This window comes from Oncorhynchus tshawytscha, linkage group LG25 (genome assembly GCF_018296145.1).
Source record: "Oncorhynchus tshawytscha isolate Ot180627B linkage group LG25, Otsh_v2.0, whole genome shotgun sequence".
NCBI lineage: Eukaryota > Metazoa > Chordata > Actinopteri > Salmoniformes > Salmonidae > Oncorhynchus > Oncorhynchus tshawytscha.
Window position 1 is genome coordinate 47581459 of NC_056453.1, and position 27107 is coordinate 47608565.

Genomic DNA, 27107 nt, shown 5'->3' on the forward strand with positions numbered 1-27107 from the left:
AGTCTAACCTAGTCCAACCAAGTCTAGCCTAATACAGCCAAGCCCAGTCCAGCCAAGTCTAGTCTAGCCAAGCCCAGTCCAGCCAAGCCCAGTCCAGCCAAGTCTAGTCCAGCCTAGTCGAGCCCAGTCCAGCCAAGTCCAGTCCAGCCAAGCCCAGTCCAGCCAAGCCCAGTCCAGCCTAGCCCAGTCCAGCCTAGTCCAGTCCAGCCAGTCAGCCTAGTCAAGCCTAGTCCAGCCCAGTCCAGCCTAGTCAAGCCCAGTCCAGCCAAGTCTAGTCCAGTCAAGCCTAGTCCAGTCAAGTCTAGTCCAGTCCAGCCAGTCCAGCCAAGTCCAGTCCAGCCAAGTCTAGTCCAGCCTAGTCTAGTCCAGCCTAGTCTTGTCAAGCCCAGTCCAGCCAAGTCTAGTCCAGCCTAGCCAAGCCCAGTCCAGCCAAGTCCCAGCCCAGCCAAGCCCCAGTCCAGCCAAGCCTAGTCCAGCCAAGTAGTCCAGCCAAGCCCAGTCCAGCCTAGTCCCAGCCAAGTCTAGTCAGCCAAGTCCAGTCCAGCCAAGCCCAGTCCAGCCAAGTCCAGCCAAGCCCAGTCCAGCCAGTCCAGCCCAGTCCAGCCTAGTCAGCCAAGCCCAGCCTCTAGCCAGCTCTAGTTCAGCAAAACCCAGTCCAGCCAAGACTCTAGTCCAGTCTAGTTTAGTCTAGTCAAGTCTAGTCCAGCCTAGTCTAGTCCAGCCTAGTCTAGTCCAGCCAAGTCTAGTCCAGTCCAGTCCAGCCAAGTCTAGCCCAGTCCAGTCTAGCCAGTCAGTCCAGCCTAGTCTAGTCCAGCCAAGTCTAGTCCAGCCAAGTCTAGTCCAGCCAAGTCTATGTCCAGTAGAGTCCAGCCAAGTCTAGTCCAGCCTAGTCTAGTCCAGTCTAGTCCAGCCAAGTCTAGTCCAGACTAGTCTAGTCCAGTCTAGTCCAGTCTAGTCTAGTCTAGTCCAGCCTAGTCTAGTCCAGCATTTTCTGTCCTTAACTTTCTCTGTTCTTCCTCTTCTCTCATTCCTCTCTTCCTCCGACTATCTTCTCTTTCTGTCTCTAACTCAGTCTTTTCTGTTGTCTCCATCAGTGTCCGACTATGAGATTGAGTACATGGAAAAGATTGTCTCTTCTTCATCGGTGAGTATCTATCCACAGTCAGATAGTAAGATTCCTCTTTGTCTTCTCTTGAGAGCCATGTCTGCCTACGGCGGCCTTTCTCAATAGCAAGGCTATGCTCACTGAGTCTGTACATAGTCAAAGCTTCCCTTAAGTTTGGGTCAGTCACAGTGGTCAGGTATTTTACCACAGTGGTCAGGTATTTCACCACAGTGGTCAGGTATTTTACCACAGTGGTCAGGTATTTCACCACAGTGGTCAGGTATTTCACCACAGTGGTCAGGTATTTTACCACAGTGGTCAGGTGTTTTACCACAGTGGTCAGGTATTTCACCACAGTGGTCAGGTATTTCACCACAGTGGTCAGGTGTTTTACCACAGTGGTCAGGTCCATTTTACCACAGTGGTCAGGTGTTTTACCACAGTGGTCAGGTGTTTTACCACAGTGGTCAGGTCTAGTCCAGTCTTTACCACAGTGGTCAGGTCTATTTCACCACAGTGGTCAGTCCAGTGTTTTACCAGCAGTGGTCAGGTAGTTTCACCACAGTGGTCAGGTATTTCACCACAGTGGTCAGTTCTTCCTCTTCTCTCATTCCTCTCTTCCTCCGTATTTTAACTCACTTTTCTGTTGTCTCCATCAGTGGTCATGGAAAAGATTGTCTCTTCTTCATTTTCTATCCACAGTGGTCAGAGCCATGTCTCCTACCCTTTCTCACAGTGGCTATGCTCACTGAGTCTGTCATAGTCACAGTGGGTCAGTCACAGTGGATTTTTACCACAGTGGTCAGGTATTTTACCACAGTGGTCAGGTATTTCACCACAGTGGTCAGGTATTTCACCACAGTGGTCAGGTATTTCACCACAGTGGTCAGGTATTTCACCACAGTGGTCAGGTATTTCGCCACAGTGGTCAGGTATTTTGCCACAGTGGTCAGGTATTTTGCCACAGTGGTCAGGTATTTTACCACAGTGGTCAGGTATTTCACCACAGTGGTCAGGTATTTTGCCACAGTGGTCAGGTATTTCACCACAGTGGTCAGGTATTTCACCACAGTGGTCAGGTATTTTGCCACTGTGTACTCTCTGTTTAGGGCCAACTAGCATTCTATTTCGCTCTGATTTTTGTTAATTCTTTCCAATGTGTCAAGTAATTGTCTTTTTGTTTTCTCGTGATTTGGTTGTGTCTAATTGTATTAATGTCCTCTCCTACTCTCTCTCTCTCCCCTACTCTATCTCTCACACTCTCACGCTCTCTCTCACTCACACACACATACTCTCTGTCTTTCTCACACACTCCTGCCCTCTCTCACACACTCTCTCTCTCCAGCCGCTGTCTGCGAAGAAACCTTCTGCTCTCTACTTGAAGCTAGACTCTGTGACAGACAGCCTGACCAAGCCTAACCACGGATCAGAACCCAACTCTCCCTGCACAGGGTACAACACACTGAGATACACACACACGCACGCACGCACGCACACACACACACACACACGCACTGCATTTTAAATTAGTAATTGGTTCTAAATGTCATTCAAATTTAGAAAGGTATGCCGAACAACATTTCACTATCCCGTTCTGGTCACTAATGTAATGCTTCTACCACACAGAGATCCTGTCTGTTCTCCTCAACATCCCTCGTTCCTTCTCTCCCTCTCTCTAGGAGCTTTGAGGAGATAGAGGCCCAGATCACAGCCCAGATGAAGACCCCGGTGCTGGGCTCTCGGCCCGGTCCGGAGGGGTCTCGGCCCGGTCCGGAGTGGTCCGCTGGAGAGAAGGAGAAGACCAGGAAGAGAGAGAGCCAGTCACTCAGCCGGACACAGAGCACAGACAGGGATCATGGACTGGTGAGTCACAATACCGAACTCTCTGGTTGTCAATAAATACGTTTGGGGGGGTGGATCAATACACCTGATGAAATGACTGTGTGTTTCTCATCGTCTTCCATATGCATGTGTCAGGCTCATCTCAGAATACAATGTTACGACACATTTTCTTTCCCAGTTTGCTATGCCGTGACCTCTCAACTCTGTCCGTGTCATGTGTACAGTAGAGGGCGACAGTGAACCCTAAATACTGTATAGTCTACAGTGTAGATGCTACCCCAGTTAAACTTTCAAATCCCTGGCTTAAGTTAACTTCCATAAGGTACCTACCATAAACTACCTACCGGCCAGCAAGAAACAACTCATACCTCCGTCTCAGAAACCCAGCCCCACCCAACCTTCTGCTGACACTGCCCAAAGCTTTGCTGTGCAATGCTGACCCCCTCCTCCCCCCTCCTCACCCCCCCCCCTCCCACCCCCTCCTCACCCCTCCTCACCCCCTTCCGCCTCCCTGCTGCCACCCCCTGTACTGTAGCTACCCACCCAGGGCCCTGTGGAGGTCCTTGCCCCAAACGCACCCCACTTAACCAGGCTGTCTGAGTGCCCTGACCCCCTGGTGCACCTGGAGGCTGTGGAGCCTCACCTGGCAGAGACCAACCCCACTGCCTTCGCACTCAAACTACAGGTGTGTTGATTAGAGTCAGAGTCCTCCCTCGCGTGTCAACCTGCTTCCTGTTGGACCCTCTCTATCGTATTCATGATTTATCATGATTATTGATTTAGATTATTGATTTATCATGGTTATATTATTGATTTATCATGGTTATATTATTGATTTATATTATTGATTTATCATGGTTATATTGTTGATTTATCATGGTTATATTATTGATTTATATTATTGATTTATATTATTGATTTATCATGGTTATATTATTGATTTATCATGGTTATATTATTGATTTATCATGGTTATATTATTGATTTATATTATTGATTTATCATGGTTATATTATTGATTTATCATGGTTATATTATTGATTTATAGTATTGATTTATCATAGTTATATTATTGAATAAATCAATGATTTATCATGGTTATATTATTGAATATTATTATATTATTGATTTATCATGGTTATATTATTGATTTATATTATTGATTTATATTATTGATATATATTATTGATTTATCATGGTTATATTATTGATTTATATTATTGATATATATTATTGATTTATCATGGTTATATTATTGATTTATATTATTGATTTATCATAGTTATATTATTGATTTATCATGGTTATATTATTGATTTATAGTAGTGATTTATCATAGTTATATTATTGAATAAATCAATGATTTATCATGGTTATATTATTGAATATTATTATATTATTGATTTATCATGGTTATATTATTGATTTATATTATTGATTTCTCATGGTTATATTATTGATTTATATTATTGATTTATCATAGTTATATTATTGATTTATCATGGTTATATTATTGATTTATCATGGTTATATTATTAATTTATCATGGTTATATTATCAATTTATATTATTGATTTATCATAGTTATATTATTGATTTATATTTTGATTTATCATAGTTATATTATTGATTTATGTTATTGATTTATCATAGTTATATTATTGATTTATATTATCAATTTATATTATTGATTTATCATAGTTATATTATTAATTCATATTATTGATTTATCATAGTTATATTATTGATTTATATTATTGATTTATCATGGTAATACTATTGGTGTTTGAGGATGAGTGTGTGTCCTCACTGTCTCTGCCTTTCTTCATTTTCACCCTGGTGTCTAGTCAGTTTCCTTTACCTTAGCTACTCCATTACTTTCATTGAGCTTCCTTTTATCTACAATATGTTAGCCTGTTAAGTGTTGACTACTGCATGTGTGTGTGTGACTGTTTGTTGATCTGTAAGTGTGTGTGGGTACTGTAGGTGGGAAGTAAGTAGCCTCAACTTCTGGTTCTCTTTATGTCTCCTCCTTCTCCCTCCGGCCACACCCTCCCTTCTCCCACTCCTCCCCCTCCTGCTCCCTCCGGCAACACCCTTCCTCCTCCTCCCTCTGGCAACACCCTTCCTCCTCCTCCCTCCGGCCACACCCTTCCTCCTCCTCCCTCCGGCAACACCCTTCCTCCCCTTCCCTCCGGCCACACCCTTCCTCCTCCTCCCTCTGGCCACACCCTCCCTTCTCCCACTCCTCCCACTCACCCCCCCCCACCCGTCCTACCTGCGTCTCAGGAGGAACTGGTTCTAGCTGCTCTGAGGATAGAGGCTCTGCAGGTAGCCAAACACATCTCAGACAGCCCCTCCCTCTCCACTGTCACCCCCAGGTACTGAGCTGAACCAGCCTGCACCTGTACCTGCTCACCGTGTGTGTGTGTGTCGATGTGTGACTGTGAGTGCAGCATGAGCGTGTCTCAGCCTGCCCCCCTTTTAGTCACACTACAACCCGTGGCCGTTACTCAACAATAACAATAATTGCTGCTGCCTCTCCCTGTATTTCCCAACGTAACATCTCTAACACGGCTTGTAGCCCCTGACCTGTGACCCCTAACCCCTAAATTCCAATCACCAGCTTTCCTGAATCAATCAGCAGAAAAGCCTTTGTATCAAACCCATCCATGCATGTTGCCTGTTGGCCTGATCAGGAAAGGCTTCGATAAACACGAAGGTGACTTGGGATATGGTTCACTTATCCTCATTCCTAGGGTTGCACATTTCCGGTAACTTTCACCAAAATTCCCAGGTTTTCTAGAAATCCTGTTTGGAGGAATCAAGATTTCCACCTGCTTATTCAATCTTTATTCCGGGACTCTTCCAACACTGATTTCTGTAAAACTTGGGAATTTTGGTGAAAGCTACTGGAATTTTGCAAAACATACTCATCAATCTGTAGTCATTCCTCAATCAAATGGGAGTCATTATTTATGATGATATACTGTTTTTCTGGTAAATAACAACAACTAACAACAACACTGATGAACACAACAGGGTCACGCCAGATGTGCTGAAAGTGAGGTCTGTTGGGTAGGTTTCTTTAAGTCTCAACAACTCATTTCAGGTTGAATGTCTGCAGAAAAAAGGTTCATTGACGCCTGGTTGAAGGTTTGGAGAAGGTTCGAGATTTCACAACTTGATTTTAGATGTTTCATCACCCTGAAAGTAGTCTACAGTCCATCTCTGGTCTCTTGGACTTCCCACCCCTATGGGAAGTCAGTTACCGCTCAGCCCAGTCCAAGCTCTTCTCTGTCCTGGCACCCCAGTGGTGGAACCAGCTTCCCCCTGATGCTAGGACAGCAGAGTCCCTGTCCATCTTCCCCCTGAAGCTAGGACAGCAGAGTCCATCTTCCCCCTGACGCTAGGACAGCAGAGTCCCTGTCCATCTTACCCCTGATGCTAGGACAGCAGAGTCCATCTTCCCCCTGAAGCTAGGACAGCAGAGTCCCTGTCCATCTTCCCCCCTGATGCTAGGACAGCAGAGTCCATCTTCCCCCTGAAGCTAGGACAGCAGAGTCCATCTTCCCCCTGAAGCTAGGACAGCAGAGTCCATCTTCCCCCTGAAGCTAGGACAGCAGAGTCCATCTTCCCCCTGAAGCTAGGACAGCAGAGTCCATCTTCCCCTGAAGCTAGAACAGCAGATCCCTTCATATCTTCCCCCTGAAGCTAGGACAGCAGAGTCCATCTTCCCCTGAAGCTAGGACAGCAGAGTCCATCTTCCCCCTGAAGCTAGGACAGCAGAGTCCATCTTCCCCCTAAAGCAAGGACAGCAGAGTCCATCTTCCCCCTGAAGCTAGGACAGCAGAGTCCATCTTCCCCTGAAGCTAGGACAGCAGTCCATCTTCCCCCCTGAAGCTAGGACAGCAGAGTCCATCTTCCCCCCTGAAGCTAGGACAGCAGAGTCTTCCCGAAAGGAACTGAAACCCTACCCCTGTCTATTCCCATGTCTCTTCCCCACTCCTCTTCCTCCTCTTCCTCCCATCTCGTCTCTGTCTCATGCTGTCTGATGTTTCACCACTCCACAGTCCCTCCTCAAGAAGCCCAGCAGGTGGAATCTCTTCAGTTCACCCAAAGTAAGAGGAGAAATGTCACCCCCTCGTAACTGTTCTCCTACTGACCAGTCATCCCTCACCTCCTGACCAGTTACCCCCTAGTAACTGTTCTCCTACTGACCAGTCACCCCCTAGTAACTGTTCTCCTACTGACCAGTCACCCCTAGTAACTGTTCTCCTACTGACCAGTCACCCCTAGTAACTGTTCTCCTACTGACCAGTCACGCCTCACCTCCTGACCAGTCACCCCTCACCTCCTGACCAGTCACCCCCTCACCTCCTGACTAGTTACCCCCCCTAGTAACTGTTCTCCTACTGACCAGTCACCCCCCTAGTAGCTGTTCTCCTACTGATCTGTTACCCCCTAGTAACTGTTCTCCTACTGACCAATCACCCCCTAGTAACTGTTCTCCTACTGACCAGTCACCCCTCACCCCCTGACCAGTCACCCCCTAGTAACTGTTCTCCTACTGACCAGTCACCCTTCACCCCCTGAACAGTCACCCCCTAGTAACTGTTCTCCTACTGACCAGTCACTCTTCACCCCTGACCAGTCACCCCTAGTAACTGTTCTCCTCCTGACCAGTCACCCCCTAGTAACTGTTCTCCTCCTGACCAGTCACCCTTCACCCCTGACCAGTCACCCCCTAGTAACTGTTCCTCCTGACCAGTCACCCTTCACCCCCTGACCAGTCACCCCCCTAGTAACTGTTCTCCTCCTGACCAGTCACCCCTAGTAACTGTTCTCCTCCTGACCAGTCACCCCCCAGTCACCACCTGACCAGTCACCCCTAGTAACTGTTCTCCTCCTGACCAGTCACCCCTAGTAACTGTTCTCCTCCTGACCAGTCACCCTTCACCCCCTGACCAGTCACCCCCTAGTAACTGTTCTCCTCCTGACCAGTCACCCTTCACCCCTCCTGACCAGTCACCCCTAGTAACTGTTCTCCTACTGCCCAGTCAACCCCTAGTAACTGTTCTCCTACTGACCTGTTACCCCCTAGTAACTGTTCTCCAACTGACCTGTTACCCCCCTAGTAACTGTTCTCCTACTGACCAGTCACCCCTAGTAACTGTTCTCCTACTGACCAGTCACCCCTAGTAACTGTTCTCCTACTGACCAGTCACCCCTAGTAACTGTTCTCCTACTGACCAGTCACCCCTTAGTAACTGTTCTCCTACTGACCAGTCACCCTTCACCCCCTGACCAGTCACCCCCTAGTAACTGTTCTCCTACTGCCCAGTCACCCTCTAGTAACTGTTCTCCTCCTGACTAGTTACCCCTAGTAACTGTTCTCCTACTGACCAGTCACCCCCTAGTAACTGTTCTCCTCCTGACCAGTTACCCCCTAGTAACTGTTCTCCTACTGACCAGTCACCCCTCACCCCCTGACCAGTCACCCCCTAGTAACTGTTCTCCTACTGACCAGTCACCCCTCACCCCCTGACCAGTCACCCCCTAGTAACTGTTCTCCTCCTGACCAGTCACCCCTAGTAACTGTTCTCCTACTGACCAGTTACCCCCTAGTAACTGTTCTCCTACTGACCCAGTCACCCCTCACCCCTACTGACCAGTCACCCCCCTAGTAACTGTTCTCCTCCTGACCAGTCACCCTTCACCCCCTGACCAGTCACCCCCTAGTAACTGTTCCTACTGACCAGTCACCCCCTAGTAACTGTTCTCCTACTGACCTGTTACCCCCTAGTAACTGTTCTCCTACTGACCTGTTACCCCCTAGTAACTGTTCTCCTACTGACCAGTCACCCCTAGTAACTGTTCTCCTACTGACCAGTCACCCCCTAGTAACTGTTCTCCTACTGACCAGTCACCCCTAGTAACTGTGTTCTCCTACTGACCAGTCACCCCACCCCTAGTAACTGTTCTCCTACTGACCAGTCACCCTAGTAACCTCCTACTGACCAGTCACCCCCTAGTAACTGTTCTCCTACTGACCAGTCACCCCTAGTAACTGTTCTCCTCCTGACTAGTTACCCCCTAGTAACTGTTCTCCTACTGACCAGTCACCCCCTAGTAACTGTTCTCCTCCTGACCAGTTACCCCTAGTAACTGTTCTCCTACTGACCAGTCACCCCTCACCCCCCAGTGACCAGTCACCCCTAGTAACTGTTCTCCTACTGACCAGTCACCCTCACCCCCTGACCAGTCACCCCTAGTAACTGTTCTCCTCCTGACCAGTCACCCCCTAGTAACTGTTCTCCTACTGACCAGTTACCCCCTAGTAACTGTTCTCCTACTGACCAGTCACCCTCACCCCCTGACTAGTCACCCCTAGTAACTGTTCTCCTCCTGACCAGTCACCCCTAGTAACTGTTCTCCTCCTGACCAGTCACCCCCTAGTAACTGTTCTCCTACTGCCCAGTCACCCCTAGTAACTGTTCTCCTCCTGACTAGTTACCCCTGAGTAACTGTTCTCCTACTGACCAGTCACCCCCTCACTGTTCCCTGACCAGTCACCCCCTAGTAACTGTTCTCCTACTGACCAGTCACCCCTCACCCCTACTGACCAGTCACCCCTAGTAACTGTTCTCCTCCTGACCAGTTACCCCCTAGTAACTGTTCTCCTACTGACCAGTCACCCCCTCACCCCCTGACCAGTCACCCCCTAGTAACTGTTCTCCTACTGACCAGTCACCAGTCACCCCTCACCCCCTGACCAGTCACCCCCTAGTAACTGTTCTCCTCCTGACCAGTCACCCCCTAGTAACTGTTCTCCTACTGACCAGTTACCCCTACTAACTGTTCTCCTACTGTCCCAGTCACCCCAGTCACCCCCTGACCAGTCACCCCCTAGTAACTGTTCTCCTCCTGACCAGTCACCCCTAGTAACTGTTCTCCTCCTGACCAGTCACCCCCTAGTAACTGTTCTCCTACTGACCAGTCACCCCTAGTAACTGTTCTCCTCCTGACTAGTTACCCCTTAGTAACTGTTCTCCTACTGACCAGTCACCCCCTCACCCCCTGACCAGTCACCCCCTAGTAACTGTTCTCCTACTGACCAGTCACCCCTCACCCCCTGACCAGTCACCCCTAGTAACTGTTCTCCTCCTGACCAGTCACCCCTAGTAACTGTTCTCCTACTGACCAGTCACCCCCTAGTAACTGTTCTCCTACTGACCAGTCACCTCACCTCCTGACCAGTCACCCCTCACCTCCTGACCAGTCACCCCTCACCTCCTGACTAGTTACCCCTAGTAACTGTTCTCCTACTGACCAGTCACCCCCTAGTAACTGTTCTCCTACTGATCTGTTACCCCCTAGTAACTGTTCTCCTACTGACCAATCACCCCTAGTAACTGTTCTCCTACTGACCAGTCACCCCTCACCCCCTGACCAGTCACCCCTAGTAACTGTTCTCCTACTGACCAGTCACCCTTCACCCCTGAACAGTCACCCCTAGTAACTGTTCTCCTACTGACCAGTCACCCTTCACCCCTGACCAGTCACCCCTAGTAACTGTTCTCCTCCTGACCAGTCACCCCTAGTAACTGTTCTCCTCCTGACCAGTCACCCTTCACCCCCTGACCAGTCACCCCCTAGTAACTGTTCTCCTCCTGACCAGTCACCCTTCACCCCTGACCAGTCACCCCTAGTAACTGTTCTCCTCCTGACCAGTCACCCCCTCACCCCTGACCAGTCACCTGTTCCTGACCAGTCACTGTTCTCCTACTGACCAGTCACCCCTAGTAACTGTTCTCCTACTGACCAGTCACCCCCCCTAGTAACTGTTCTCCTCTCAACTGACCTGTTACCCCCCTAGTAACTGTTCTCCTACTGACCAGTCACCCCACCCTAGTAACTGTTCTCCTACTGACCAGTCACCCCCTAGTAACTGTTCTCCTACTGACCAGTCACCCCCTAGTAACTGTTCTCCTACTGACCAGTCACCCCTTAGTAACTGTTCTCCTACTGACCAGTCACCCTTCACCCCCTGACCAGTCACCCCTAGTAACTGTTCTCCTACTGACCAGTCACCCCCTAGTAACTGTTCTCCTCCTGACTAGTTACCCACTAGTAACTGTTCTCCTACTGACCAGTCACCCCCTAGTAACTGTTCTCCTCCTGACCAGTTACCCCTAGTAACTGTTCTCCTACTGACCAGTCACCCCCTCATCCCCTGACCAGTCACCCCCTAGTAACTGTTCTCCTACTGACCAGTCACCCCTCACCCCCTGACCAGTCACCCCCTAGTAACTGTTCTCCTCCTGACCAGTCACCCCCTAGTAACTGTTCTCCTACTGACCAGTCACCCCCTAGTAACTGTTCTCCTCCTGACCAGTTACCCCTAGTAACTGTTCTCCTACTGACCAGTCACCCCCTCACCCCCTGACCAGTCACCCCCTAGTAACTGTTCTCCTACTGACCAGTCACCCCTCACCCCCTGACCAGTCACCCCTAGTAACTGTTCTCCTCCTGACCAGTCACCCCTAGTAACTGTTCTCCTACTGACCAGTCACCCCTAGTAACTGTTCTCCTACTGACCAGTTACCCCCTAGTAACTGTTCTCCTACTGCCCAGTCACCCCTCACCACCTGACCAGTCACCCCTAGTAACTGTTCTCCTCCTGACCAGTCACCCCCTAGTAACTGTTCTCCTACTGACCAGTCACCCTTACACCCCTCACACCCCCTGACCAGTCACCCCCTAGTAACTGTCTCCTACTGCCCAGTCACCCCCTAGTAACTGTTCTCCTCCGGACTAGTTACCCCCTAGTAACTGTTCTCCTACTGACCAGTCACCCCTAGTAACTGTTCTCCTCCTGACCAGTTACCCCCTACTAACTGTTCTCCTACTGACCAGTCACCCCTAGTAACTGTTCTCCTCCTGACCAGTTACCCCTAGTAACTGTTCTCCTACTGACCAGTCACCCCCTAGTAACTGTTCTCCTACTGACCAGTCACCCCTTCACCCCTCTGACCAGTCACCCCTAGTAACTTTTCTCCTACTGCCCAGTCACCCCCTAGTAACTGTTCTCCTACTGACCAGTCACCCTTCACCCCTGAACAGTCACCCCTAGTAACTGTTCTCCTACTGACCAGTCACCCTTCATCCCCTGACCAGTCACCCCTAGTAACTGTTCTCCTCCTGACCAGTCACCCCTAGTAACTGTTCTCCTCCTGACCAGTCACCCTTCACCTCCTGACCAGTCACCCCCTAGTAACTGTTCTCCTCCTGACCAGTCACCCTTCACCCCCTGACCAGTCACCCCTAGTAACTGTTCTCCTCCTGACCAGTCACCCCTAGTAACTGTTCTCCTCCTGACCAATCACCCCCTCACCACCTGACCAGTCACCCCTAGTAACTGTTCTCCTCCTGACCAGTCACCCCCTAGTAACTGTTCTCCTCCTGACCAGTCACCCTTCACCCCCTGACCAGTCACCCCTAGTAACTGTTCTCCTCCTGACCAGTCACCCTTCACCCCTGACCAGTCACCCCTAGTAACTGTTCTCCTACTGACCCAGTCACCCCTAGTAACTGTTCTCCTAACTGACCTCACCCCTAGTAACTGTTCTCCTACTGACCAGTCACCCCCTAGTAACTGTTCTCCTACTGACCAGTCACCCCCTAGTAACTGTTCTCCTACTGACCAGTCACCCCCTAGTAACTGTTCTCCTACTGCCCAGTCACCCCTTAGTAACTGTTCTCCTACTGACCAGTCACCCTTCACCCCCTGACCAGTCACCCCCTAGTAACTGTTCTCCTACTGCCCAGTCACCCCCTAGTAACTGTTCTCCTCCTGACTAGTTACCCCCTAGTAACTGTTCTCCTACTGACCAGTCACCCCCTAGTAACTGTTCTCCTCCTGACCAGTTACCCCCTAGTAACTGTTCTCCTACTGACCAGTCACCCCCCCTGACCAGTCACCCCTAGTAACTGTTCTCCTCCTGACCAGTCACCCCTAGTAACTGTTCTCCTCCCTGACCAGTCACCCCTAGTAACTGTTCTCCTACTGACCAGTCACCCCTAGTAACTGTTCTCCTCCTGACTAGTTACCCCCTAGTAACTGTTCTCCTACTGACCAGTCACCCCTAGTAACTGTTCTCCTCCTGACCAGTTACCCCTAGTAACTGTTCTCCTACTGACCAGTCACCCCTCACCCCCTGACCAGTCACCCCCTAGTAACTGTTCTCCTACTGACCAGTCACCCCTCACCCCCTGACCAGTCACCCCTAGTAACTGTTCTCCTCCTGACCAGTCACCCCTAGTAACTGTTCTCCTACTGACCAGTCACCCCTAGTAACTGTTCTCCTCCTGACTAGTCACCCTTCACCCCCTGACCAGTCACCCCTAGTAACTGTTCTCCTCCTGACCAGTCACCCCCTAGTAACTGTTCTCCTCCTGACCAGTCACCCCTAGTAACTGTTCTCCTACTGACCAGTTACCCTACTAACTGTTCTCCTACTGCCCAGTCACCCCATCACCCCCTGACCAGTCACCCCTAGTAACTGTTCTCCTCTGACCAGTCACCCCTAGTAACTGTTCTCCTCCTGACCAGTCACCCCTAGTAACTGTTCTCCTACTGCCCAGTCACCCCTAGTAACTGTTCTCCTCCTGACTAGTTACCCCCTATCACCTCCTAACTGTTCTCCTACTGACCAGTCACCCCCTAACTGTTCTCCTACTGACCAGTCACCCCCTAGTAACTGTTCTCCTACTGACCAGTCACCCCTCACCCCCTGACCAGTCACCCCACCCCTGTAACTGTTCTCCTCCTGACCAGTCACCCCCTAGTAACTGTTCTCCTACTGACCAGTCACCCCCTAGTAACTGTTCTCCTACTGACCAGTCACGCCTCACCTCCTGACCAGTCACCCCTCACCTCCTGACCAGTCACCCCCTCACCTCCTGACTAGTTACCCCCTAGTAACTGTTCTCCTACTGACCAGTCACCCCTAGTAACTGTTCTCCTACTGATCTGTTACCCCTAGTAACTGTTCTCCTACTGACCAATCACCCCCTAGTAACTGTTCTCCTACTGACCAGTCACCCCTCACCCCCTGACCAGTCACCCCCTAGTAACTGTTCTCCTACTGACCAGTCACCCTTCACCCCCTGAACAGTCACCCCCTAGTAACTGTTCCTACTGACCAGTCACCCTTCACCCCCTGACCAGTCACCCCTAGTAACTGTTCTCCTCCTGACCAGTCACCCCTAGTAACTGTTCTCCTCCTGACCAGTCACCCTTCACCCCCTGACCAGTCACCCCTAGTAACTGTTCTCCTCCTGACCAGTCACCCTTCACCCCCTGACCAGTCACCCCTAGTAACTGTTCTCCTCCTGACCAGTCACCTCCTAGTAACTGTTCTCCTCCTGACCAGTCACCCTTCACCCCCTGACCAGTCACCCCTAGTAACTGTTCTCCTCCTGACCAGTCACCCTTCACCCCTGACCAGTCACCCCTAGTAACTGTTCTCCTACTGCCCAGTCAACCCCTAGTAACTGTTCTCCTACTGACCTGTTACCCCCTAGTAACTGTTCTCCAACTGACCTGTTACCCCTAGTAACTGTTCTCCTACTGACCAGTCACCCCCTAGTAACTGTTCTCCTACTGACCAGTCACCCCTAGTAACTGTTGTCCTACTGACCAGTCACCCCCTAGTAACTGTTCTCCTACTGACCAGTCACCCCTTAGTAACTGTTCTCCTACTGACCAGTCACCCTTCACCCCTGACCAGTCACCCCCTAGTAACTGTTCTCCTACTGCCCAGTCACCCCTAGTAACTGTTCTCCTCCTGACTAGTTACCCACTAGTAACTGTTCTCCTACTGACCAGTCACCCCTAGTAACTGTTCTCCTCCTGACCAGTTACCCCCTAGTAACTGTTCTTCTACTGACCAGTCACCCCTCACCCCCTGACCAGTCACCCCCTAGTAACTGTTCTCCTCCTGACCAGTCACCCCCTAGTAACTGTTCTCCTCCTGACCAGTCACCCCCTAGTAACTGTTCTCCTACTGCCCAGTCACCCCCTAGTAACTGTTCTCCTCCTGACTAGTTACCCCCTAGTAACTGTTCTCCTACTGACCAGTCACCCCCTAGTAACTGTTCTCCTCCTGACCAGTTACCCCCTAGTAACTGTTCTCCTACTGACCAGTCACCCCTCACCCCTGACCAGTCACCCCTAGTAACTGTTCTCCTACTGACCAGTCACCCCTCACCCCCTGACCAGTCACCCCCTAGTAACTGTTCTCCTCCTGACCAGTCACCCCCTAGTAACTGTTCTCCTACTGACCAGTCACCCCCTAGTAACTGTTCTCCTCCTGACTAGTCACCCTTCACCCCCTGACCAGTCACCCCTAGTAACTGTTCTCCTCCTGACCAGTCACCCCTAGTAACTGTTCTCCTCCTGACCAGTCACCCCTAGTAACTGTTCTCCTACTGACCAGTTACCCCCTACTAACTGTTCTCCTACTGCCCAGTCACCCCTCACCCCTGACCAGTCACCCCCTAGTAACTGTTCTCCTCCTGACCAGTCACCCCTAGTAACTGTTCTCCTCCTGACCAGTCACCCCTAGTAACTGTTCTCCTACTGACCAGTTCTCCTACTGCCCAGTCACCCCTAGTAACTGTTCTCCTCCTGACTAGTTACCCCTTAGTAACTGTTCTCCTACTGACCAGTCACCCCCTCACCCCCTGACCAGTCACCCCTAGTAACTGTTCTCCTACTGACCAGTCACCCCTCACCCCCTGACCAGTCACCCCCTAGTAACTGTTCTCCTCCTGACCAGTCACCCCTAGTAACTGTTCTCCTACTGACCAGTCACCCCTAGTAACTGTTCTCCTACTGACCAGTCACGCCTCACCTCCTGACCAGTCACCCCTCACCTCCTGACCAGTCACCCCCTCACCTCCTGACTAGTTACCCCCTAGTAACTGTTCTCCTACTGACCAGTCACCCCTAGTAACTGTTCTCCTACTGATCTGTTACCCCCTAGTAACTGTTCTCCTACTGACCAATCACCCCTAGTAACTGTTCTCCTACTGACCAGTCACCCCTCACCCCCTGACCAGTCACCCCTAGTAACTGTTCTCCTACTGACCAGTCACCCTTCACCCCTGAACAGTCACCCCTAGTAACTGTTCTCCTACTGACCAGTCACCCTTCACCCCCTGACCAGTCACCCCTAGTAACTGTTCTCCTCCTGACCAGTCACCCCTAGTAACTGTTCTCCTCCTGACCAGTCACCCTTCACCCCTGACCAGTCACCCCCTAGTAACTGTTCTCCTCCTGACCAGTCACCCTTCACCCCCTGACCAGTCACCCCTAGTAACTGTTCTCCTCCTGACCAGTCACCCCCTAGTAACTGTTCTCCTCCTGACCAGTCACCCTTCACCCCCTGACCAGTCACACCCTAGTAACTGTTCTCCTCCTGACCAGTCACCCTTCACCCCTGACCAGTCACCCCCTAGTAACTGTTCTCCTACTGCCCAGTCAACCCCTAGTAACTGTTCTCCTACTGACCTGTTACCCCTAGTAACTGTTCTCCAACTGACCTGTTACCCCCTAGTAACTGTTCTCCTACTGACCAGTCACCCCCTAGTAACTGTTCTCCTACTGACCAGTCACCCCTAGTAACTGTTCTCCTACTGACCAGTCACCCCTAGTAACTGTTCTCCTACTGACCAGTCACCCCTTAGTAACTGTTCTCCTACTGACCAGTCACCCTTCACCCCTACTGACCAGTCACCCCCTAGTAACTGTTCTCCTACTGCCCAGTCACCCCTAGTAACTGTTCTCCTCCTGACTAGTTACCCACTAGTAACTGTTCTCCTACTGACCAGTCACCCCCCTAGTAACTGTTCTCCTCCTGACCAGTTACCCCTAGTAACTGTTCTCCTACTGACCAGTCACCCCCTCATCCCCTGACCAGTCACCCCTAGTAACTGTTCTCCTACTGACCAGTCACCCCTCACCCCCTGACCAGTCACCCCTAGTAACTGTTCTCCTCCTGACCAGTCACCCCTAGTAACTGTTCTCCTACTGACCAGTCACCCCTAGTAACTGTTCTCCTCCTGACCAGTTACCCCCTAGTAACTGTTCTCCTACTGACCAGTCACCCCTCACCCCCTGACCAGTCACCCCTAGTAACTGTTCTCCTACTGACCAGTCACCCCTCACCCCCTGACCAGTCACCCCTAGTAACTGTTCTCCTCCTGACCAGTCACCCCTAGTAACTGTTCTCCTACTGACCAGTCACCCCCTAGTAACTGTTCTCCTACTGACCAGTTACCCCCTAGTAACTGTTCTCCTACTGCCCAGTCACCCCCTCACCACCTGACCAGTCACCCCTAGTAACTGTTCTCCTCCTGACCAGTCACCCCCTAGTAACTGTTCTCCTACTGACCAGTCACCCTTCACCCCTGACCAGTCACCCCTAGTAACTTTTCTATTACTGCCCAGTCACCCCTAGTAACTGTTCTCCTCCGGACTAGTTACCCCCTAGTAACTGTTCTCCTACTGACCAGTCACCCCCTAGTAACTGTTCTCCTCCTGACCAGTTACCCCCTAGTAACTGTTCTCCTACTGACCAGTCACCCCCTAGTAACTGTTCTCCTCCTGACCAGTTACCCCCTAGTAACTGTTCTCCTACTGACCAGTCACCCCCTAGTAACTGTTCTCCTACTGACCAGTCACCCTTCACCCCCTGACCAGTCACCCCTAGTAACTTTTCTATTACTGCCCAGTCACCCCTAGTAACTGTTCTCCTACTGACCAGTCACCCTTCACCCCCTGAACAGTCACCCCCTAGTAACTGTTCTCCTACTGACCAGTCACCCTTCACCCCCTGACCAGTCACCCCTAGTAACTGTTCTCCTCCTGACCAGTCACCCCCAGTAACTGTTCTCCTCCTGACCAGTCACCCTTCACCCCCTGACCAGTCACCCCCTAGTAACTGTTCTCCTCCTGACCAGTCACCCTTCACCCCTGACCAGTCACCCCTAGTAACTGTTCTCCTCCTGACCAGTCACCCCCTAGTAACTGTTCTCCTCCTGACCAATCACCCCCTCACCACCTGACCAGTCACCCCCTAGTAACTGTTCTCCTCCTGACCAGTCACCCCTAGTAACTGTTCTCCTCCTGACCAGTCACCCTTCACCCCCTGACCAGTCACCCCCTAGTAACTGTTCTCCTCCTGATCAGTCACCCTTCACCCCCTGACCAGTCACCCCTAGTAACTGTTCTCCTACTGACCTGTTACCCCTAGTAACTGTTCTCCAACTGACCTGTTACCCCCTAGTAACTGTTCTCCTACTGACCAGTCACCCCTAGTAACTGTTCTCCTACTGACCAGTCACCCCTAGTAACTGTTCTCCTACTGACCAGTCACCCCTAGTAACTGTTCTCCTACTGCCCAGTCACCCCTTAGTAACTGTTCTCCTACTGACCAGTCACCCTTCACCCCCTGACCAGTTACCCCCTAGTAACTGTTCTCCTACTGCCCAGTCACCCCCTAGTAACTGTTCTCCTCCTGACTAGTTACCCCTAGTAACTGTTCTCCTACTGACCAGTCACCCCTAGTAACTGTTCTCCTCCTGACCAGTTACCCCTAGTAACTGTTCTCCTACTGACCAGTCACCCTCACCCCCCCTGACCAGTCACCCCCTAGTAACTGTTCTCCTCCTGACCAGTCACCCCTAGTAACTGTTCTCCTACTGCCCAGTCACCCCTAGTAACTGTTCTCCTCCTGACTAGTTACCCCTAGTAACTGTTCTCCTACTGACCAGTCACCCCTAGTAACTGTTCTCCTCCTGACCAGTTACCCCCTAGTAACTGTTCTCCTACTGACCAGTCACCCCCTCACCCCTGACCAGTCACCCCTAGTAACTGTTCTCCTACTGACCAGTCACCCCTCACCCCCTGACCAGTCACCCCCTAGTAACTGTTCTCCTCCTGACCAGTCACCCCCTAGTAACTGTTCTCCTACTGACCAGTCACCCCTAGTAACTGTTCTCCTCCTGACTAGTCACCCTTCACCCCCTGACCAGTCACCCCTAGTAACTGTTCTCCTCCTGACCAGTCACCCCTAGTAACTGTTCTCCTACTGACCAGTCACCCCTAGTAACTGTTCTCCTACTGACCAGTTACCCCTAGTAACTGTTCTCCTACTGCCCAGTCACCCCCTCACCCCCTGACCAGTCACCCCCTAGTAACTGTTCTCCTACTGACCAGTCACCCTTCACCCCCTGACCAGTCACCCCCTAGTAACTGTTCTCCTACTGACCAGTCACCCCTAGTAACTGTTTTCCTACTGACCAATTACCCCCTCACCTCCTGACCAGTCACCCCCTAGTAACTGTTCTCCTACTGACCAGTTACCCCCTCACCTCCTGGCCAGTCACCCCCTAGTAACTGTTCTCCTAATACAACTAGAGACAGAACTAGATCCCATCCACTTCTTTCTAAAAGGTCTGTAACATGGACTCAATCTCTCTCTCTCTCTCTCTCTCTCTCTGTCTCCCTGTCTCTCTGTCTCTCTGTCTCTGTCTGTGTGTGTTTTTTGCCAATTTTAACCGCACACTTGTTGCTTGTGTACATGGATTTTATAATGTCATATGTTTTACCCCCAACACCACTTTCCATCAGTTTGTATAGCAGACCCTCATGCCGAATTGAGTCGAAGGCTTTTTTGAAAGACTTTGCCTTTGTTTTGGTTTGTTTGGTTGTCAATTAGGGTTTGCAGGGTGAATACATGGTCTGTTGTACGGTAATTTGGTAAAAAGCCCATTTGACATTTGCTCAGTACATTGTTTTCATTGAGGAAATGTACGAGTCTGCTGTTAATGATAATGCAGTGGATTTTCTCAAGGTTACTGTTGACGCATATCCCACAGTAGTTATTGGGGTCAAATTTGTCTCCACTTTTGTGGATTGGGGTGATCAGTCCTTGGTTCCAAATATTGGGGAAGATGCCAGAGCTAAGGATGATGTTAAAGAGTTTTAGTATAGCCAATTGGAATTTGTTGTCTGTATATTTGATCATTTCTTTGAGGATACCATCAACACCACAGACCTGTATAGTGCACTACTTTAGACCAGAGACCTGTGTAGTGCACTACTTTAGACCAGAGACCTGTGTAGTGCACTACTTTAGACCAGAGACCTGTGTAGTGCACTACTTTAGACCAGAGCCCTGTATAGTGCACTACTTTAGACCAGAGACCTGTGTAGTGCACTACTTTAGACCAGAGACCTGTATAGTGCACTACTTTAGACCAGAGACCTGTGTAGTGCACTACTTTAGACCAGAGACCTGTATAGTGCACTACTTTAGACCAGAGCCCTGTATAGTGCACTACTTTAGACCAGAGCCCTGTATAGTGCACTACTTTAGACCAGAGCCCTGTGTAGTGCACTACTTTTGACACAAGCCCTACAAGCACTACCGTTCAAAAGTTTGGGGTCACTTAGAAGTGTCCTTGTTTTTGAAAGAAAAGCACATTTTAGTAGTTAGTCTAGTGGAAGCCTTAGGAAGTGCAACATAACCAATATCCCACTGTGTCTACAATAGGGGATAAGTTTTAAAAAACTACAAGCCTCAGATTTCCCACTTCCTGGTTGGATTTTTCTCAGGTTTTCGCCTGCCATATGAGTTCTGTTATACTCACAGACATCATTCAAACAGTTTTAGAAACTTCAGAGTGTTTTCTATCCAATACTAATAATAATATGCATATATTAGCAACTGGGCCTGAGTAGCAGGCAGTTTACTTTGGGCACCTTATTCATCCAAAGCTACTCAATACTGCCCCCCAATCACCAAGAAGTTAAGTGCATTAGATTACATGTATTTTCCCTGTTTCGATGCAGGTGCATGATAAAGGGCTAAATCAAAACAAGATTCACACATATATTATTTAGTATATGTAAAGACAAGATTAAATCAAGAATAGTCTAATGGGTGACAATATTGTCCTGTCACTTGTGACCAGCTGTGTGCAGTAAGGCAAGAAACAGCGCATGCCTTTTTTTTGTTGCAACTTTTTTCAAATCATAGTCTCACACCTCTTGTAACTTAGCCCATAGGCCTATATATTTTTCGATAAGGTTGTATCACAATTAACATATTATTATATATTTTTTTTACCAGGTAGGTTGACTGAGAACACGTTCTCATTTGCAGCAACGACCTGGGGAATAGTTACAGGATGAATGAGCCAATTGTAAACTGGGGATTATTAGGTGACCGTGATGGTTTGAGGGCCAGTTTGGGAATTTAGCCAGGACACCAGGGTTACTCTTACAATAAGTGCCATGGGTCTTTAAAAACCTCAGAGAGTCAGGACACCCATTTAACGTCCCATCCGAAAGACAGGACCCAACACATGGTGCAATCACTGCCCTGGGGCATTGGGATATTTTTTAGACCAGAGGAAAGAGTGCCTCCTACTGGCCCTCCAACACCACTTCCAGCAGCATCTGGTCTCCCATCCAGGAACTGACCAGGACTAACCCTGCTTAGCTTCAGAAGCAAGCCAGCAGTTGTATGCAGGGTGGTAATGCTGCTGGTATGCAGGGTGGTAATGCTGCTGGTATGCAGGGTGGTAATGCTGCTGGTATGCAGGGTGGTAATGCTGCTGGTATGCAGGGTGGTATGCTGCTGGTATGCAGGGTGGTAATGCTGCTGGTATGCAGGGTGGTAATGCTGCTGGTATGCAGGGTGGTAATGCTGCTGGGTATGCAGGGTGGTAATGCTGCTGGGTATGCAGGGTGGTAATGCTGCTGGTATGCAGGGTGGTAATGCTGCTGGTATGCAGGGTAGTAATGCTGGGTATGCAGGGTGGTAATGCTGCTGGTATGCAGGGTGGTAATGCTGCTGGTATGCAGGGTGGTAATGCTGCTGGTATGCAGGGTGGTAATGCTGCTTCTTCTTAATAAAATATACACATTAATCCGCTTTACAAGGGCCGCAATGCCTCCTAAAAGAATAATCCATGCCTTTTGCGGCCAGTGGCCGTTGTGCCCCTGGGCTGAATCTAATAATTAGAATTCCCTTCTCACAGCTGCTCTGAAGCACCTCTCACTCACATGGCTGTCAGATATCTCAGTTCCTATTAGCCAATGCCTGTTAAGTAATCGGGTCCTTCTCACAGGCTACAAGTGAAGACAGACACATTTGGGACGCAACTGCGCGGGTCCTTATAGAATTCCGAGGCGCATATTGAAAATGTTTGAAGAACTGTCCACATTTACTTTTCAACACAGAATATCCGCATGTGCGCACTCTCTCAAATCGTTTGTAGAAAATATCCTTTCGATTTTATTCAGCTTTGTTCAATTGTATTCTTCATACTGTAAAATAATGCCACGGAATTATAAGCTAATCTTGTCTGCTAAATGAACTAGTGTAGCCCACAGCCATATGGCACAGCCAGATCAGGACCTAGCATAAGGACAACTCAGAGTATGCTATTCTGTTCTTCTGAAATAGACTACATTTTCTTCATATCATAATGTTTATTTAGACCTGTTTAAAATAAATGGATTTATTTTGATGGAGTAGGATATATTACATGGATTTATTATACTTTTTAAAATGTAGATGTTCCAAAGGTCTGCATCAGTGACTTGTAGGCTGTGTGTGGAAGCCAGGAAATGCTAAATGTGTTTATGTTAATTAACAGTCAATTACCGTCTGACCAGCACAACCCTGTGCTGCTACCCTATTCCTATCCCTCCCCCAGCAATACCGCCTCTTTCCCTTGCCTGGACCCAATCACAGCCAAGCTGTTGCAGCTTCAGCCAATCACAGGGCCACAGCTCTGGGATTGACGATTGCTTATGTTGCTACCAGCTGCCCAAATCTCCAGGAGCATCATTGCAGGGAAAAATCTAAGAGGGATCCTTGGGACGTCTAACTCTGATGTAACCCTATTGAAGTTCACATTTCAAACAGTTAAAGTAAGGGTTAGATAAAGGTTATGGTTACCGTTAAGGGTAGGGTAGGGTTAACGTTAAGGTTAAGGTTAGGGTAGGGGTTAGATAAAGGTTATGGTTAACGTTAAGGTTAAGGTTAGGGTTAACGTTAAGGTTAAGGTTAGGGTAGGGGTTAGATAAAGGTTATGGTTAACGTTAAGGTTAAGTTTAGGGTAGGGGTTACGGTGAAGTGTAGGGTAGGGTAGGGGTTAGGTAAAGGTTATGGTTAACGTTAAGGTTAAGTTTAGGGTAGGGGTTAGGTAAAGGTTAGGGTATGGGTATGGGTTACGGTTAAGTGTAGGGTAGGGGTTACGGTTAGGTGTAGGGTAGGGTAGGGGTTAGGTAAAGGTTATGGTAGGGTTAAGGTTAAGTTTAGGGTAGGGGTGAGGTAAAGGTTAGGGTATGGGTATGGGTTACGGTTAAGTGTAGGGTAGGGGTTACGGTTAGGTGTAGGGTAGGGTAGGGGTTAGGTAAAGGTTATGGTAGGGGTTAAGGTTAAGTTTAGGGTAGGGGTGAGGTAAAGGTTAGGGTATGGGTATGGGTTACGGTTAAGTGTAGGGTAGGGGTTACGGTTAGGTGTAGGGTAGGGGTTAGGTAAAGGTTATGGTAGGGGTTAAGGTTAGGTTTAGAGTAGGGAAGTCCCAAGGATCCCACTTTGTAGCTACCATCATTGCAGAGGCTGCCTCATTTTCCATATAGAGTTTGTCTGTGGTGTGGGGGCATCTTTCTGATCCAATACGATGCTACATAGGGGTTTGGTTTAGTTCAGTAGCCTATAAAGAGTGTATTATGTTGTCTGTAGGGTTTTAAATGCAGGTAACTTTCCCTGTTGTTGTTTTACAGGAAGGATTCCAGATGTCCTGCTCATTCCCTGCTCATTCCCTGCTGATTCCCTGCTGATTCCCTGCTGATTCCCTACTGATTCCCTGCTGATCCCATACTCATTCCCTGCTGATTCCCTGCTGATTCCCTGCTGATTCCCTACTGATTCCCTGCTGATTCCCTGCTGATTCCCTGCTGATTCCATGCTCATTCCCTGCTCATTCCCTGCTCATTCCCTGCTGATTCCCTGCTGATTCCCTACTGATTCCCTGCTGATTCCCTGCTGATTCCCTGCTGATTCCCTGCTCATTCACTGCTCATTCACTGCTGATTCCCTGCTGATTCCCTGCTGATTCCCTGCTGATTCCCTGCTCATTCCCTGCTGATTCCCTGCTCATTCCCTGCTCATTCCCTGCTGATTCCCGAATCTTCCCACTGGGATTTTTGGAAAAACCTGGGGATTCTGGGAAAGCTACCAGAAACCACCATTAGATCAACCAGATACCTAACCAACTGTCTGTACCTGTCTCTCTCCCCCCTCCTCTTCCTCTTCCTCTTCCCTGACGCTTGACCTGGGCAGCAGAGAGACAGAGAAGTGATGTCATCAACAGTGGACAGGGACAGCATGGTGACCAAGAATTGCCTTTACACCCGGACGGCGAGCTACGGAGACGGGGAGAGGGAGAGCCCCTACCTACCCAAAGACCTAGATTACTCTCTGGGCATCGCACGAGAAGAGGTGCCCCTCTACCCACACCACCCACACCACTCACTACTGTCAAATTCATATCCATTGTTAGGAGTGTTACTGTGCTGGAGGAACAGGTTGACATTCAGTAGTAGTCATATTCATACGAATGTTTACCTTATACAGACAGATCCCTTCATATTTTTTCTCCTGATGTGTACGTGAACTGCACCTACTAAAGTTCTCCCTTCCTCCCTCTCAGATCGTGTCCAAGGAGAAGGAAGTACTGGAGTGGCAGAGGAAGTACGAGGACAGTCGACAGGAAGTGCTGGAGATGAGGTGAGAGGATCAACTGTCAGTCAGTCACGCCTACCCTCTTAGTAAAAAGGTTTCCAAAAGGGTTTTTCAACTGTCCCCATAAGATAACCCTTTTTTTGTTCCAGGTAGAACACTTTTTGTTTTAGGTAGAACCCCTTTTTGTTCCAGGTAGAACCCTCTGTGGAAATTGTTCTACATGGATCACAAAACGGTTCTACCTGGAACCAAAAAGGGGTTCTTCAAAGGGTTCTCCTATGGGGACATCCAAAAAGAACCCTTTTAGGTTGTAGATATCACAGTTTTTTTTTGTAAGAGTGTAGTTCAGATTAACTAGGGGACTTATTTCATTAGGCTGATTGGCCCCAACGATAAGGAGGGTTAAGTAGCTAAGAGGGGAGGCAAGGCTAATCCACCCGCTTACCTCTCTATCCGACAACACCAAAACAAAGCTGTCTGAAAAAGACTGAGCGCATGCGTCCAAAAGCATTGCAGTTGTGTGTGCCGATGTTATGTCTACAAGCTGATCTGCTCCGACGTACAGTATATGCAGTCTTTGTAAATACTATAGTTCCTGTTTCATGCTACTAGTTTTCTTTCTTGACATGTAGGAGCCTTCCTTCTGCTGCCCTCATCTCACCCAAAACAAGCATTTAGGAGCCTTCCTTCTGCTGCCCTCATCTCACCCAAAACAAGCATTTAGGAGCCTTCCTCCTGCTGCCCTCATCTCACCCAAAACAAGCATTTAGGAGCCTTCCTTCTATTGCCCTCATCTCACCCAAAACAAGCATTTAGGAGCCTTCCTTCTATTGCCCTCATCTCACCCAAAACAAGCATTTAGGAGCCTTCCTGCTGCCCTCATCTCACCCAAAACAAGCATTTAGGAGCCTTCCTTGTATTGCCCTCATCTCACCCAAAACAAGCATTTAGGAGCCTTCCTGCTGCCCTCATCTCACCCAAAACAAGCATTTAGGAGCCTTCCTTCTATTGCCCTCATCTCACCCAAAACAAGCATTTAGGAGCCTTCCTGCTGCCCTCATCTCACCCAAAACAAGCATTTAGGAGCCTTCCTTCTATTGCCCTCATCTCACCCAAAACAAGCATTTAGGAGCCTTCCTGCTGCCCTCATCTCACTCAAAACAAGCATTTGGAGCCTTCCTTCTATTGCCCTCATCTCACCCAAAACAAGCATTTAGGAGCCTTCCTTCTATTGCACTCATCTCACCCAAAACAAGCATTTAGGAGCCTTCCTTCTATTGCCCTCATCTCACCCAAAACAAGCATTTAGGAGCCTTCCTTCTATTGCCCTCATCTCACCCAAAACAAGCATTTAGGAGCCTTCCTTCTATTGCCCTCATCTCACCCAAAACAAGCATTTAGGAGCCTTCCTGCTGCCCTCATCTCACCCAAAACAAGCATTTAGGAGCCTTCCTTCTATTGCCCTCATCTCACCCAAAACAAGCATTTAGGAGCCTTCCTGCTGCCCTCATCTCACCCAAAACAAGCATTTAGGAGCCTCATCTCACCCAAAACAAGCATTTAGGAGCCTTCCTTCTATTGCCCTCATCTCACCCAAAACAAGCATTTAGGAGCCTTCCTGCTGCCCTCATCTCACCCAAAACAAGCATTTAGGAGCCTTCCTTCTATTGCCCTCATCTCACCCAAAACAAGCATTTAGGAGCCTTCCTGCTGCCCTCATCTCACCCAAAACAAGCATTTAGGAGCCTTCCTTCTATTGCCCTCATCTCACCCAAAACAAGCATTTAGGAGCCTTCCTGCTGCCCTCATCTCACCCAAAACAAGCATTTAGGAGCCTTCCTTCTATTGCCCTCATCTCACCCAAAACAAGCATTTAGGAGCCTTCCTTCTATTGCCCTCATCTCACCCAAAACAAGCATTTAGGAGCCTTCCTGCTGCCCTCATCTCACCCAAAACAAGCATTTAGGAGCCTTCCTTGTATTGCCCTCATCTCACCCAAAACAAGCATTTAGGAGCCTTCCTGCTGCCCTCATCTCACCCAAAACAAGCATTTAGGAGCCTTCCTGCTGCCCTCATCTCACCCAAAACAAGCATTTAGGAGCCTTCCTGCTGCCCTCATCTCACCCAAAACAAGCATTTAGGAGCCTTCCTTCCTGCTGCCCTCATCTCACCCAAAACAAGCAGTGGAAGATTTAAACAGATACCTGAAGAGGTCTTTAGTTGGCCTCTTCCAACTCAATTTTGTGGGTAGGGATGTGACTGTCAAGGAATTTTGGATGACGGTAATTGGCCAGCCAATTTTTATTTATTTATTTCACCTTTAA

The 27107-nt window shown here is 49.2% G+C and overlaps 1 protein-coding gene across 1 annotated transcript in view; it reads left to right on the forward strand.

The window, feature by feature from the left end:
* LOC112240580 (transforming acidic coiled-coil-containing protein 2) overlaps positions 1-27107 on the forward strand; it is a 110472-nt gene that overhangs the window by 63306 nt on the left and 20059 nt on the right. The window contains exons 10-15 of the mRNA XM_042305849.1: positions 1095-1144; positions 2451-2557; positions 2785-2968; positions 3483-3632; positions 24382-24540; positions 24752-24828. Coding sequence (XP_042161783.1) covers positions 1095-1144; positions 2451-2557; positions 2785-2968; positions 3483-3632; positions 24382-24540; positions 24752-24828 — 727 coding nt within the window. The remainder of the gene's footprint in view (positions 1-1094; positions 1145-2450; positions 2558-2784; positions 2969-3482; positions 3633-24381; positions 24541-24751; positions 24829-27107) is intronic.